General features: G+C 42.2%; 1 protein-coding gene across 2 annotated transcripts; it reads right to left on the reverse strand.

Annotated features, from left to right (window-relative positions):
- Nucleotides 1–1,138: 1,138 nt before the first annotated feature.
- On the reverse strand, nucleotides 1,139–6,316 carry LOC125529972 (pentatricopeptide repeat-containing protein At1g10910, chloroplastic; the record flags this gene model as incomplete). Of its 2 annotated transcripts, none has more annotated exon segments than XM_048694394.1 (11): nucleotides 1,139–1,521; nucleotides 1,611–1,999; nucleotides 2,238–2,366; nucleotides 2,452–2,628; nucleotides 2,849–3,168; nucleotides 3,422–3,521; nucleotides 3,619–3,723; nucleotides 5,168–5,470; nucleotides 5,585–5,848; nucleotides 5,916–6,000; nucleotides 6,145–6,316. In XM_048694394.1, coding segments are annotated over 10 exon segments (1,880 nt in total), but the record flags the coding sequence as incomplete, so codon positions are not given.
- Between the last annotated feature and the right edge of the window lie 8,006 nt (nucleotides 6,317–14,322).

A 14,322-nucleotide genomic window follows, 5' to 3' on the forward strand; every position in this document is an offset into this window, starting at 1 on the left:
TTTGACCATTCTTTCCATTATCTATGTTTTATATATGCACTTAGTCCTTTGGAGTAGGATTGCATGGTAGGAGTTTTATGCCCGATGGCTATGCTTTTACCTAGTAGTTCATCTGAGGTAGGTCTGAACCATACAACCTGGTCACCACCGTGTAAGTTTATTTCTGCCTCGCAAATGTAGACGTGGATTGGGAAGTGTTCATGGCGAGACTTGAGTGACAAAGTAGTAATCAGGACCAAGACTTAAATGAACTACCTAGGCGGAAATTGGTTTGAATGGTGGCGAAGTATAGTGGGGCACGCATGGGAAATCCATGGTGGTGCACCACTAGTGGTCCGTCCGCCCAGTCTCAAAGGGATCAAACATGTTTTCATGTCTAGAAGCTTACGTGTGCAGCCACAAGTCAATATGGGCTCTTGCTTAGTTGAGTAGTTAGTGTGACCTCTTTCGAGATAGGCTAGCAGATGTAGAATGAGTAGGTGTACTGGTCTATCCCTGGGTTAAGAGGAAATAATTTCGAAAGACAATGTCTCAGTCATCCTGTTCTCAAACGCCAGGCACTGCGAGAACTTCAAGGGAGGCAATCGAGTCTTGTGGGGAAAAGTACGCAAACCTCTGCAAAGTATTAAAACCTAATCGATTAGCCGTGTCCCCGGTTATAGACAACTTGAACATCTAGTAATGGAAATGCTGGGAGATCTCATCACTCTTAATTTAAACAATTGGGTTTTAAATGAAACTTTAGGAACCGATTGAGTTGGGTTTGCCCACTCATCCTATGCTATCTTGTAGTGGTAGAGTAATATCTTTTATTCTAGGGAAAAACTAGCTTTATGCAAAAGCTAAACTTAGAGCTTCCCACCAGCCAAATTGCATGTACAAATAGATTAATTATTCTTATGATGTGACTTGCCAGTACATTCAATGTACCGACCTACAGGGCTGCAACATCTTATGTTGCAGGAATTTCTACGACGAGTAAGAGTTACGTTGTAGAGTTACGGTCTACAGTCAACCTGCTGTTGGCGTTTATGGACTCCACACCCGTTCGTTTGTTTCCGCTGAGAGTTATGAGATATATATATATCAGTTTTACGTTATTTATATATGTGATTGCACTTTGATATATACATTGATGTACTGTATGTGCCAGCATACCGATCCAAGGATGGCACAGATACACATAGCCTTGACCGTTTGAGGTCGGGTCGCTACATGCCCTTTCCATGTTTCACTATGCTTTTACAGAAAAGCATGTGCAGCAACACCCCAAAAGATTAAAAAATCTTCAGTTCAGCTTTCCAGAACTACGCACTTGTTTCCAGCAAGAACATAATGCCAATCGCACAACCACCAAATTTGAGCAACTTGCACAGATGAAGTTGTCAAGAAATGTAACTATTAACTTACTTCCGTTCCTCTTAGCCATTCCAAGATCCAATATTAACATCACTGCAAGACCGGTTATCATCCTCAATCCCAGTTGCAGTTCTAGTGGGTGACCTCGCTGAATTGAATAGCCTGGCTAAAATAGACGTGAAGTCAAGCTCAGACATTGCACATAGATATAATAGATAAATTTAAACTATATTTAGACATACACCGCATACCATAATCTGAAACTCAACAAGTTTTGCTTGTAGCCTGGAAACATGAGGATGATAACTTGTAACCTGACAGACCCTTGTGAATTTGGTATCGTCGATCATCAAAAAACTATCTCCGGAACATTATATGATGAATCTGAACTACTTCGATTTGATTAAATTTTGTGTTAATCAATGAGCTTATTTGTTATCCTTGAAGCTGCTTGCTGCTTTGAAAGGATTTCTGCTATCAGTTGTTTTTGGCCAAAGAGTTGTGCATTTTTCAAAACCAAGTTCCTTGATGATGAGTCCACGGAATAGCCTTGACCAGTCATCCAGTCCAAGAGGCATAACAATAGTTGCTTCTTATCGGGCTTCTGGATGTATCGCTGAATTGCTCTACCAAAGGTTTCCTGCATGTGGAACGATCACATTCACCATTGGAAGATATATGTCAGATTTAAGAATATCAAGTGTATGTATATACAAAGTTGCAACATTGAAATTTTAGTCAACTTCTATCATGTGATTTTTGGAGCATCCCCTTTGTCCTAGCCAGGTCTAAGATTTTACCAGTTTTCAGTTTCCAGCCATCCAGGTTCAACTCCAAACTATACTTAGAAAGTACCAAGTACAGTACAAAAGAGTCACCTGGCTTATACGCCATCCTGAATGGTTTAGGGCTTTCATAACATCGTTAATCAAATTTATGTTGCCAGAGATCATGAATTGTGTAGCAAATTTCTCCAAAGAGCGTGGAGATATCGACTCTCCATTGTCCTGTTAAATCAGCATTTTTTTTGTTAGTGAATACACGCAAAATAAACAATAGAGATACCGGTAGTAAATGCCAAAAGCATAATACCTTAATAACTATATAGGCATCCTTCAGAAGTCCTGCTGGAACTAAGATGCCTAAAACCTTCTCGTGAAGAGATTTACAAACTGTTCTCTTACTATATCTCATCATATTATACACAGAAAACGCTTCAGAAGGAAAACCTGCTTCTCCTAGCTGCACCATTACCTCAGAACAAAGCTCCTGGACAAGGTTTATAGAAATTTTAGTTACTAACAGAATCACAACAAATATGTGATGCCCCACACTGTTCTGCAAGCATGTCATAATTCCAATAAACCGAATTTACCAAGAATTTAACAATTGGCTTTATCCAGAATGTAGCTTAGTAAAGATATACTCCCTCTGTACATAAATATAAGACGTTTTAGAGACTTGTTCCAAGATACAAGAACCAAAATACCTCATTCAGTTGATGGCCTTTCGTATGCATATCTACAATCGTCTTGTATGCTAGGTGATAGACCTTTGCCTTGCAGAAGTACCTTATTAAGGTATTAAACGTGATATCATCAGGTGATATATTCAACTCATCCATTTTCTTCAGCATTCTCATTACACTTTCCGTATCATATGTATTGCAGTAAGCACGAAGTGATGTGTTAAGCATAACAAGATCATATGTGGCATTCTGATCCTCAAATTCTTTTGCAAGATTTTTTGCTTCTTCACGATAACCACTTCGATGTAATGCTGAAATCATGATACTAAATGCATAGCCATCTGCAGAAACCAGAGGATAAGGTCATCAGACAAGATCAAGAAGACACAAATAGTAATAGCACCCCACTAAGAGACACAGAGAGTCAGAGTCATGCAATCAAATGAATAAGTTATAAGAGGCAGACAAAAGAAAATCAAATGCTTAAAACTGGCAAACACAGTTTACTAATCAGGATCCAGGAACTGCATCGTTGCATTTAGAACGACAAACTGATAGAGGTACTTCAGTGGGATTTCTGGTTAGATATCGTACCAGACTTGACACCTTTTTCTTTCATTTCATTAAACACCATTGTTGCTTCCCATATCTTTCCTCCTTTGGCAAGTGCATCAATCAATATGCAATATGCCATCTGTACACAGCATGCCATAAAGCATAATTACGGTCAATTTATAGGACCATACAAACTTAGATATGAGCAGCGTTGTGTGTGAGATCACATGTTTTACCTCATCCTGTGCAAAGCCTGAGGCTTCCAATTCAGTTAGCAACTCCTTAGCCTTCTCAAACAGACCACCTTTAGAATATACCTTCAACAAAGTGGTCAGTATAACCTGCAAAGGGAATTTAATGAGAAGTTAGATTGACATCCATAGCAGCACCATTTTCTTGAATATCCAAAGATAATTTCGAAATGTATAGAAGTTCAATTGCATGAGTACAGCATTCAACAGAGAATTAGATAGTAGGTACTCCCTCCGGTTCACAAAAATCTGTATTTTGGACATAATTTTAACGTGTTTGGAACATAGGAATATAAAAAATCAGGAATGCTACTACAATGACAATGCTGCAGCAGAGAAGTGATGCTTGTTAGGAAATATGCAACTTAGTATTATCAGGAGGCGAACGCCATCATATATACATGTACAGGGGAGGCCAAAGGCCAGAATGCAAAAGGCCAAAGGCCACCATAAATATAACTCTAACAATGCTATCATAACAGGAGCATAGGCTGCACATGCCTATTTCTTGGACCATTAAAGCCCATGGCAAACAAGTTATATCACATGGTATCATTATCTCTCTTTGCCTCGGGCTTCCGCGCAAAAATGAGGTTGGACCCAATGTTTTAGTTCCCGTAAAATCAGAGGAACCCAATAGGGTTCCTCTGGTCTGCTACAGTGTTCATCTGGGTAAATTCCTGTGAAGTAAATACCACTAGATCAACTCCTATGGATTGGCTGTTTCTACACTCTTCCTATGTTCCTCTGGAAAAACTCCATTGCGAACGAGGCCTTTAGTCAAACTTCAAATATTTGACTAACAATATCCTTTTAAGCATTGACATCGGATACTTGGAATGACATGTGTGGTCTTGCCTCAGTACTTCCGTAGTATCATAATCCATTGGGTTTTATGAATATAAATTAGTGGTCACAGTTACATTTTGCAGACTGTGTCGACGTACAAAATAACAGCATTTTGTGGATGGGATTGGTCGTAGAGAGGCTATATTATAGAAGATACATGAGCACTAGTGCCCTCACTTTTAACCGAAGCCATCAAACTAGAAACCCTATTCAACAGATCATATGGAAAGCAGCAACAGAACATTTCAGCACCTAGACAGAGTATGCCCAAGTAATTCAAGAATAGGCATCGCAAAAGTAGTGTCAGTTATGTATTTGTTATCACGCAGATGGAGAAACACTATTCACTGACATGCTACATGATGGAAGTTGTAAGTTATAATATAGTTGCACAAGATACCTTAACAAAGAAACATAAATGATGCAGCTGAAAAACCCAAGTTGCATAGAAGTTTAAGCACCATGAACATGACCTCTGAAAGCTACACCCCCAAGTGTCACCTAGAATTTCTCAATATCGACGCAAACCAATTGTGCAACTTGTCATAGGGATGTGTCATGTCTATTGAAAAACGTACTCAACACGGCAAGCTTAGAAATGAGACTGACAGGATCACGGACTTCAGCAGATCAGAAAGCATAGATCATAAAAAGATTTAATAAGGGACAAGCAAAGAAAATAGACCTTATTTGGTGTTAAACCAGAAGACCTCAAATCTTTCATCAACAGCTCAGCTTTTTCATAATAAGAATTTACTGAATACGCGTTCAACAGGGAACTGTAGTGAAACAGATTAGGATTATGGCCTTTATCCTTCAATTTCTTGAAGTATGCCTCAGCTTCCTCACAGTAGTTATGAGATGCACATATTGCCAAGAGGGTACCATATATTACACTATCCATCTGAAGACCGCGTGAGTTGAGCTCATTGATCAACTCCATTGCCTTAGCGTACCCGTGCTTCAACTTCATGCACCCTGACAGCAGCTGGGGGGTGGATAGGAAAAAAGAATGCAAAAGTTATTCATCCAAGCGAAAAGAGGTTGTGTGAAGCCTAAAACAAATGCTAGTATGGAAAGATGGGGGTTCAATGTCCCATACAGTACTGTAGGTGAAGAGATCAGGTGATAGACCTCCTCGTATCATCTCATCATAAAGCTTGAAGGTGCTGTCGGATCTCCCGTTCTTCACCAAGCACCCGAGAAGAGAATTACAAACAGAAACATTGACTCTGGTCGACTGGTCCTGAATGGAACCGTACACTTGCAGAGCTTTCGCAGCATTACGGCTCAACCCCAGGTACTTGAAATAGCTGCTGTAAGACGCAATGTTGAGCATGTCATGCTCCTGCATCCACCCGAAGACCTGAAACAAAGTTGAGAATGACTCGTGTCTACTGACACTGGCATAATTCACAGTCGCCGATAACTACCTTAGAAAGCACATCCCATCGCCTGATTTCTCCATAGTGGCGCAAGATTATGTTGCAGTCCTGTGTCTGCAACATATCTTCGAGCCTGTAGCAGAGTTCGCAGGGTTTAGATTCAACTCTGGTTAGCAGTACGCAAGTGGGATAATCCAAAGGCTACAGCAGCTGAGCTTACTGTGGGCTGTGAGGAATCACTACAAGGACAGGAAACGAATGCTGCCGGTCTGTGTACCTGGTTAGGGCAGCGACGGGGTCGGGGGCGGCCTTGACCTCAGCGACGGCGTTGCGCCGGGGTGACGGCCGCTGGGCTTTGGGGACTTTACGTGCTTCCAGTGCCTGATTGGCGGCGCGGACGAAAGGGAGGCTCCTCGTGCGGGAGCAGGACGCCGCAGCCGCTGGCGGGGGGGGGGAGCGGCGGAGCGGAGTGTCGTCTCGTTCGCCGGAGAACGGGAGGGTGGGGTTGTGTTCGTCCACAACAATATCGTCTGAATTTCTCCATGGGCTCCATTCCTGGCGTGAACACTTTCGGCCCAGGAGTTTCAGTGGAATACAACTCCGCAGCCCTCCTGGCTGAGAGGTCCTATGTGCCGCATTTTGCGGCAAATTGCCGCCATATCGCACAGGGGCGCGCACCGAGTGGGCCGGCCCATTCGAAGCACTGCAGCGAGCGAACAAACGCGGTGTAGGTAAAAAATAGAGCGACCCAGTGGGGGATCGAAGTCGCAACCTCTGGCTTCTGAAGGACTCTGGCTAGCCACTCGACCTGGCAGCGCGTTAGTGATTGTTATACACCGCGGAATTTTAAATGAACTAAGGAGAGGGTCAGCTCAGAGATGTACTGTAGCGGCCGGACCGTGAACACTTTTTAAAAACACAAATAAAATTCGAAAAACACAAATAAAATTCGAATTTCAAACCTTTTCAAAAAAGATTAAAAAAATAGAAACCAGAAAAGTATTTTGAATTTGTGAACAGTTTTTTTAAAGGAACATTATTTAAATTCCGAACAAAATTGAAAGCCTGCACATTATCTGCAACTCCCTGAACAATTATTTAATTTGTGAACAAATTTTGAAAACGAGAACATTTTTTGAAATTGTGAACAAAATTTTGAAAACAGGAACATTTTTTGAAATTCCCAAAAAAATTTAAAATGCGAACATTTTTTGAATGTATGAAAATTTTTGAAAACAAGACATTTTTTGAAATTCCCAAACAATTTTAAAATGCAAACATTTTTTGAATGTAGGAACAAAATTTGAAAATAGGAACATTTTTTAAAATTGCCAAACAATTTGAAAATGTGAACATTTTTTGAATGTAGGAACAAAATTTGAAAACAGGAACATTTCTTGAAATTCCCAAATAATTTTAAAATGCGAACATTTTTTGAATGTAGGAACAAAATTTGAAAACAGGTACATTTTTTGAAATTCCCAAAAAATTTTAAAATGTGAACATTTTTTGAATGTAGGAAATTTGAAAACAGGAACATTTTTTTAAATTCCCAAACAATTTTAAAATGCGAACATTTTTTAATGTAGGAACAAAATTTGAAAACAGGAACAGTTTTTTAAATTCCCAAACAATTTTAAAATGCGAACATTTTTTGAATGTAGGAACAAAATTTGAAAACAGGAACTTTTTCAAAAATTTGAACTTTTTTTAGAATCTTGAATATTTGTGGAAAAAGAAATTTAAATTGAATAAAAAGAAAACAGAAAAAGAAAAACCTGACCACAAAGAAATAGAAAGAAAATAAAGAAAAGAAAAAACATTTGAAACAGGAATTTATATACATGACCAAACAGTTGAAACGGAAACTTTTTTCTAGTGCTTCGAACATTTTTTGAAAGTGCGAACATTTTTTATATAGGTGAACATTTTTCAGCTGCGTAAACTGAACATGATTTAAAAAATAAGAACATTTTTTGAAAAATTTGAAAAACAAGAACATTTTTTAATTCATGAACAAAAATTTGAAAAATAAGAACATTTTTTGAAATTTGTGAATTTTTTTTGAGAACAGGCATTTTTTTAAATCCATGCCATTAATTTTCAAATTTCTCAAAAATGAACAAAAATAATTTGAACAATTTTTGAAAAAACAGGAACATTTTCTGAAAATTCGGAACAAAAATTTGAAAGCAGGAACATTTTTTGAATTTATGAACAAATTTTGTGAAATGGGAACATTTTTTGAATTTTTGAACAAAATCTGAAAAACAGGAAAAAAATTGAAATTCGGATTTTTTTGAAAATAAACTTGAAAAGAAAAAAAGGAAAAGAAAAAAGAAAAAGAAGAGAAATAGAAAAACGAAAAACAAAAAAGAAACTAAAAAAGAAAAAGCCGGTTCAGGAACCTTCTAGAAGGTTCCCAAAACCGGAAAAAACCGGCTGGAAACATCATAGAAGGTTCCAAAAATCGGGGTATGCTGTAACGCTAAACAGGCCGGCCCACTCGGTCGCTCCCTCGCACCTGCCCTGTGCGAAGCGTCGACTACTTGCCGCAATGAGCGGCAAGTAGGATTTTCCCTCCTGGCTACACCTAAAAAAGGGGAGCTCCTAGTCAGCGCCTTCGGCGCCCATGCAGCCGCGCTTTTGGGCCGGCCCAATACGGGGGGCGCAGCGCACACAAAAGGAAATGCCCAATACGGGGGCGCAGCGCACGCAGAAGGAAATGCCCAATACGGGTAACTGTTGAGAGACGGTGCACCGGCGGAAGCTTCGGCCGGTCCAGTCCACGCGCGCACGCGCGACCCACTCGCGAGCAACCACGTGGCGCGGTGGACCCGAGTTGACTAGTCCTCCCGCGTTATCTCGCGGGTCTCGCCTCATCCCCGTCTCGCAGCTGCATGAATCTCGCCCCATCCTCGCCTCCTGCGTCCATCGTTGTAGCACGCAGCGTCGACGCCCGCATCTCCTGCCTCCATCACTGCAACGCTTGAGGAGCTCGCCGTCGGCCATGGAAGATCGAATCCCCGCACGGCTATCGATGTAGATCTCACCCCGCATGCTTACACCTCCCTTCGCCATTGGATGCAGCAAGGCCGTTGACCAATCTCATTCCCGGCGGTTGCAACTCCCACACGCCTCGTGCTTCTGCCTCACCGCCGACGAGTCGGGCGGCGATGGGCAACACCAGAGGCTTCTGCAGAAACCGTCGCACCCCCTCATGTTGCAACCATTTTACAAAAAAGCTTCATCCCCCTTGATGGAAAGCTTCAACCGGATGTTGAGGAAGCTACAAGCTGTCAGCGCCATCGCCGGAAAGCTACAACCGTTGACATGAAATGCTACAACCTTCAATGAAAAAAGCTTCAACCGAAATGACACAAAAAGCCTTGGCCAAGCGCTGCTAAAAAGAAAATAGCTACAACCATTTGATAGAAAAGCTTCAACTGTAGTTGGAAAAAGCTCCAACCATTGAGAGAGAAAGCTACAACTAGACTATGCAAATCAGAAAAGTTGCAACCGCTAACAGAAATGCTTCAATTGCATGTGTGAAAAGTTTCAACCGGCGACCGGCGAGGGGGAAAGCCACGAGCAGTGCCGGGTGTGGGCATGTTGGATATGCTACATTGTTTTTGTGTTGGAACCGGCATTTCTTTCTGCTACGACCGTGTGACATTTTCAATGCCAGTTGTAGCTTTTGCAACAGCCGGTTGTAGCTTTTTCATTTGTCGTCCATGGCTTACGGCTTCACAGTTGAAGCTTTTTTCATTATCGGATGAAGCTTTTTTCATCGCCAGATGAAGCTTTTTTGTCACCGGTTGTAACTTTTCTTTTGTCGTTCATAGTTTTTCGTCATACGAGTTGAAACTTTTTCCATAGCTGGTTGAAGCCTTTTTCGTCACCTATTGTAGCTTTTTCGGCGTAGGTTGCAGCACTGGGCATCTCCCTGGGCGCTTGATTTTTTTTTGTTGTAAGCGGGGGGATGAGCGCCTGCGAGCACACCGGTGAGCACGCCGGTGAGCTCCGGTCGTCGCCATTGGAGCTACAACGGTTGCCACGGAAGCTACACTGTTGCATGGGCGAAGCCGGTGACGAGGACAGCCGCCGAGGGCTGGGACCGGTGACCAGGGCGGCCGGCGAAGACGGGCGGCGATCAGAGACGGGGAGGACGCCCACGGCGGTGAAAGCGCTCGGCCGCCGAGGGCTGGGACCGGTGACCAGGGCGGCCGGCGAAGACGGGCGGCGATCAGAGACGGGGAGGACAGGCAAGGGGGAAAGCGCTCGGCCGCCGAGGGCTGGGACCGGTGACCAGGGCGGCCGGCGAAGACGGGCGGCGATCAGAGACGGGGAGGACAGGCAAGGGGATGGCGACGAGGGGAAACACGTGCGGCCGGCGAGACGGGGTTACTTTTCCTGTCCGCGCTCGCGAGAGGAAGAAGAAGACCTGATTGGATAAAGATCCAACGGATCGGGATGGGCCGATCTAACGGCTAGGGTTGGACCGGCCGAAGCGTTGGCCGGTGCGTCGACGCCTAGTATCGGCCAAAGGAAATTCAACAAAAACGAAAGTGCCCCGCTAAGAAAAGGGGAGCTCCTAGTCAGCGCTCTTGGGCCGGTCCAATACGGGGGCGCAGCACACGCAAAAGAAATGCCCAATACGGTGATGCGCCGACGCCTAGTATCGGCCAAAGGAAATTCAACAAAAACGAAAGTGCCCCGCTAAGAAAAGGGGAGCTCCTAGTCAGCGCTCTTGGGCCGGTCCAATACGGGGGCGCAGCACACACAAAAGAAATGCCCAATATGGGAGCGCACGCAAAAAGAAATGCCCAATACAGGGGCGCAGTGCATGCAAAAGAAAATTCAACGAGACGGGGTTACTTTTTCCTGTCCGCGCTCGCCAGAGGAAGAAGATGACCTGATTGGATAAAGATCCAACGGATCGGGATGGGCCGATCTAACGGCTAGGGTTGGACCGGCCGAAGCGTTCGGCCGGTGCGCCGACGCCTAGTATCGGCCAAAGGAAATTCAACAAAAATGAAAGTGCCCCGCTAAGAAAAGGGGAGCTCCTAGTCAGGGCTCTTGGGCCGGTCCAATACGGGGGCGCAGCACACACAAAAGAAATGCCCAATATGGGAGCGCACGCAAAAAGAAATGCCCAATACAGGGGCGCAGTGCATGCAAAAGAAAATTCAGCAAAAACAAAAGCGCCCCCGCTAACGAATCGAACCTGCGTCCTCATTCTTCCTGCTACGCTAGGCTGACCACTAGGACGCTTGGGTAGGCGTGAATGTTTACATCTTTTCCGTTTTTATCTTCTTTCTCTTCTTTCTTCTTTCCTTTTGCCTTATTTCCTTTTTCCTTTATTCCATTTTCTGTTTTCTGTTTATTTTCTTCTTCCTTATTTGATGATTTTTTTTCTAATTCGTGAACTCTTTTCAAAACGATGATTTTTTTCATTTTTGATGAACTTTTTTTCAAATTCATTGAAATTTTAAAAAAGTTTCACAAATTTGAAAAATAATCATTGATTTTTAAAAAATGTTCATAGAATTCAAAAAAAAATTCATTGAATTTGAAGAAAGTTCATTGAATCTAAAAAAAAGTTTATCAAATTTGAGAAGGTTCATCATAACTGGAAAAAGCTCATCGAATCTGAGAAAAGTTCATCGAATTTGAGAAAAGTTCATCATAATTAGAAAAAGTTCATCGAATCCAAAAAAGTTCATCGATTTTGAAAAAAGTTCAACAGATTTGAAAAAAAAGTGCATTCATTTGAAAACAGTTCATCAGGAAAATAAAAAAAAGGTTAATGGATTTAAAAAAATACACAAAAAGTTTTCAAATAGTTCATCAATTTGAAAGGAAGTTCATCTAATTTCAAAATAAGTTCATCAATTTGAAGAAAAAGTGCACGTATTTGCGAGATAATTCATTGACCCAGGAAGAAGAAAAAATAGAAAACAAAAAGGAAAAAGCAAATGAAAAAATGAAAAGAAGGAGAAAGCGGAAAGGAACCAATAAAGGGAAGGAAGGGTTCAAATTAACCAGATCGGGGTTGTTAGCTTGTTGGTTGCACCATTCTGTACGTGAGTGGGAGGTGGCGACTTTGTGGCGATTGCCGATAGGGAATGTGATGGGCCTCCCCGTGATCTTTTTCCTGATAAAGGAAATATATTAATATCAAGTTGATACCAATTTCACTCAGGCTCTGCAACATTAAGGATGCACACAATCGAAAAAATAAAAGAAAAAAGAAAACAAAGTCCCCGCCAAAACAATCGTACTCACATCAGCAAGAGCATCACTAGTAGTGATGACACATGTACTCCAAAAAAGGTTCTCCAAAGCGACGCCTCTTGAAGGAAACAGTGCAAAAACACCGTCATCGTCTGGTCGGTCCAACTATCATAGTCAGATCCTAGATTTTCACCCTGGAGAAGGTTCAGTCTCCAAACAATGCCTTCAGCAAGGGAACTACTAGAAAACCGCCATTGCCAGGTACACGGGTCAGCCTTAGGGATTTCACCCCGAAAAACTGAGACTGCCAAGAACGAAGTCTATTAGTGTCAACATCACCACTCGTCGAGAACGCTGCAGCAAAAATGATGATCATTCGACGCGTATACTTCTCCTGATCCGTTGCGAGGATTCTTAAGAAACTTCACTAAATCTCGACTCGACTTGAGCATGTGAGATGGAAACTCCTGAGTCAATCCAGTCTTCTTCAAACACGAATGCCATTATCCTTCCCGTCAACACCTTGGAAAAGGCAGCAATGAAGGTGCCAAGGTGGACCCAAGGTGGATTGGGGTTGCCACTAGCCATAGGAAAATGAATCATCATATCGCCATCAACATCAGAGTTGTTGACCCGGTGCCTAGATCCAAGCACAAACACACATCACATAGGCGAATTGACATGCTCGTGTCTGACTAGCCATAGGAAAATGAAGATTGTCCTGATATGCTATGTTGGGGTCTTACTCCTAATGGAATTTGTTCTTCTAAATCTGGTTATAAATTGTGTTTGCAAGATATTCATGCCAATCCGAGGAATGCCCCTTCTCATGTTTCTTTGCAGGTTAAAAATCTTCTCAAGATGATTTGGAAGCAAAAGCTTATGATTCCCAGGGTCCAAACATTTGCTTGGAGGCTTCTTCGGAAAGCTCTTCCTACAGGTTTGAGGGCTGGTCGTTTTTCTATACATATTTCTGAACTATGTTGCAGATGTGGCCAACAGGAGAATGAGATTCACCTCTTTTTTCTTTGTGATTTTGCTAGAGCAGCTTGGTTCGGCCATCCTTGGTATATTAGATCAGATGTTTTAATTCAGAGCTATTCCAATATGCACAACATTATTTTTGCTTTACTTAATATGAACCATCCACACGCTTCTATTTCTAACATTCTCAACTTTATGTGGTGCCTTTGGAAAGTAAGAAATGATTTTATTTTTGACAGGAAAAAGGCTCTCCCTCACCATGTTAATATCGTTGCAAATGCTTTATCTTCTGAATCTAATGATCTTCTTAACAACTCTCTACACTTACAGCCGCAGACCCCCATCCGGTATTCGATTTCCACTAACCAAATTCCTTTGCAGGGTCAAACACTTAAATCTGATCTTCTTATTGTAGGCCCCAAAATTTATTCTGATGCTGCTTTTAAATGTAAAAAAGTTCCAGGTTTAACTCAGGGAGCGGCAGCTACTGGAGTTGGAGTCTATCTTTCTTTGCAACAAGATCAAATTGAAGTAAATGTGCAGATTCAGGCGTCCACATCCATTACAAGCACACCTTTGCAAGCTGAAGCTCTTGCCCTTCTTTTTGCCGCACAGGTGGCCAGTCGTCTGCACATTACCAGACCTACTTTTCTCACAGATTGTCTTTCCTTGGCTTCGGTTGCGGCAAATAAAAGGATTTCTGAAGCTTCCACTCCTTGGTCTATCAGGAAAACTTTGGCTGATTTCTTCCACTATTCTTCAGATCTTCAATCACAGGTGTTTCACATTTCTAAACAGATAAATGGTATTGCTCATAATGTAGCTCATCAGGTTCTTAGATCAGTTTTTGAACCCGACATATGTTGCTTCGCTTCAGCTCATAGGAGTATGATTTGCCCTGTAGTTTCTCTTCTATCTAATTTTCAATTTCAGGGCTTTGCAATCCATGTTGTTCGTTGCTATTGAGCTGAATGACAGGTTTGGCATTTTGTGGGCCTTGTGTGTTTCAATAAACTTCAGGATGAAGGGAAAACATAGACCGTCCAAAGGCCAGCTCTAGGGAACACAATTGCGTCTGATCTTCACATTGCAGGGCCGAAAAGATTCTCTAACGCCTCCTGGAAGTGCTAAAACAATCCTGGACGCTCGGATCTTACAATTACTGGACAAGCTTCTACTTTCCAATCAAATTTCCCTCTGTCGGCTGGAACTGCTGCTATGTTTTTGCTTCTAT

The sequence above is a fragment of the Triticum urartu genome, unplaced genomic scaffold (assembly GCF_003073215.2).
Source record: "Triticum urartu cultivar G1812 unplaced genomic scaffold, Tu2.1 TuUngrouped_contig_5986, whole genome shotgun sequence".
NCBI classification, from domain to species: Eukaryota; Viridiplantae; Streptophyta; class Magnoliopsida; order Poales; family Poaceae; genus Triticum; species Triticum urartu.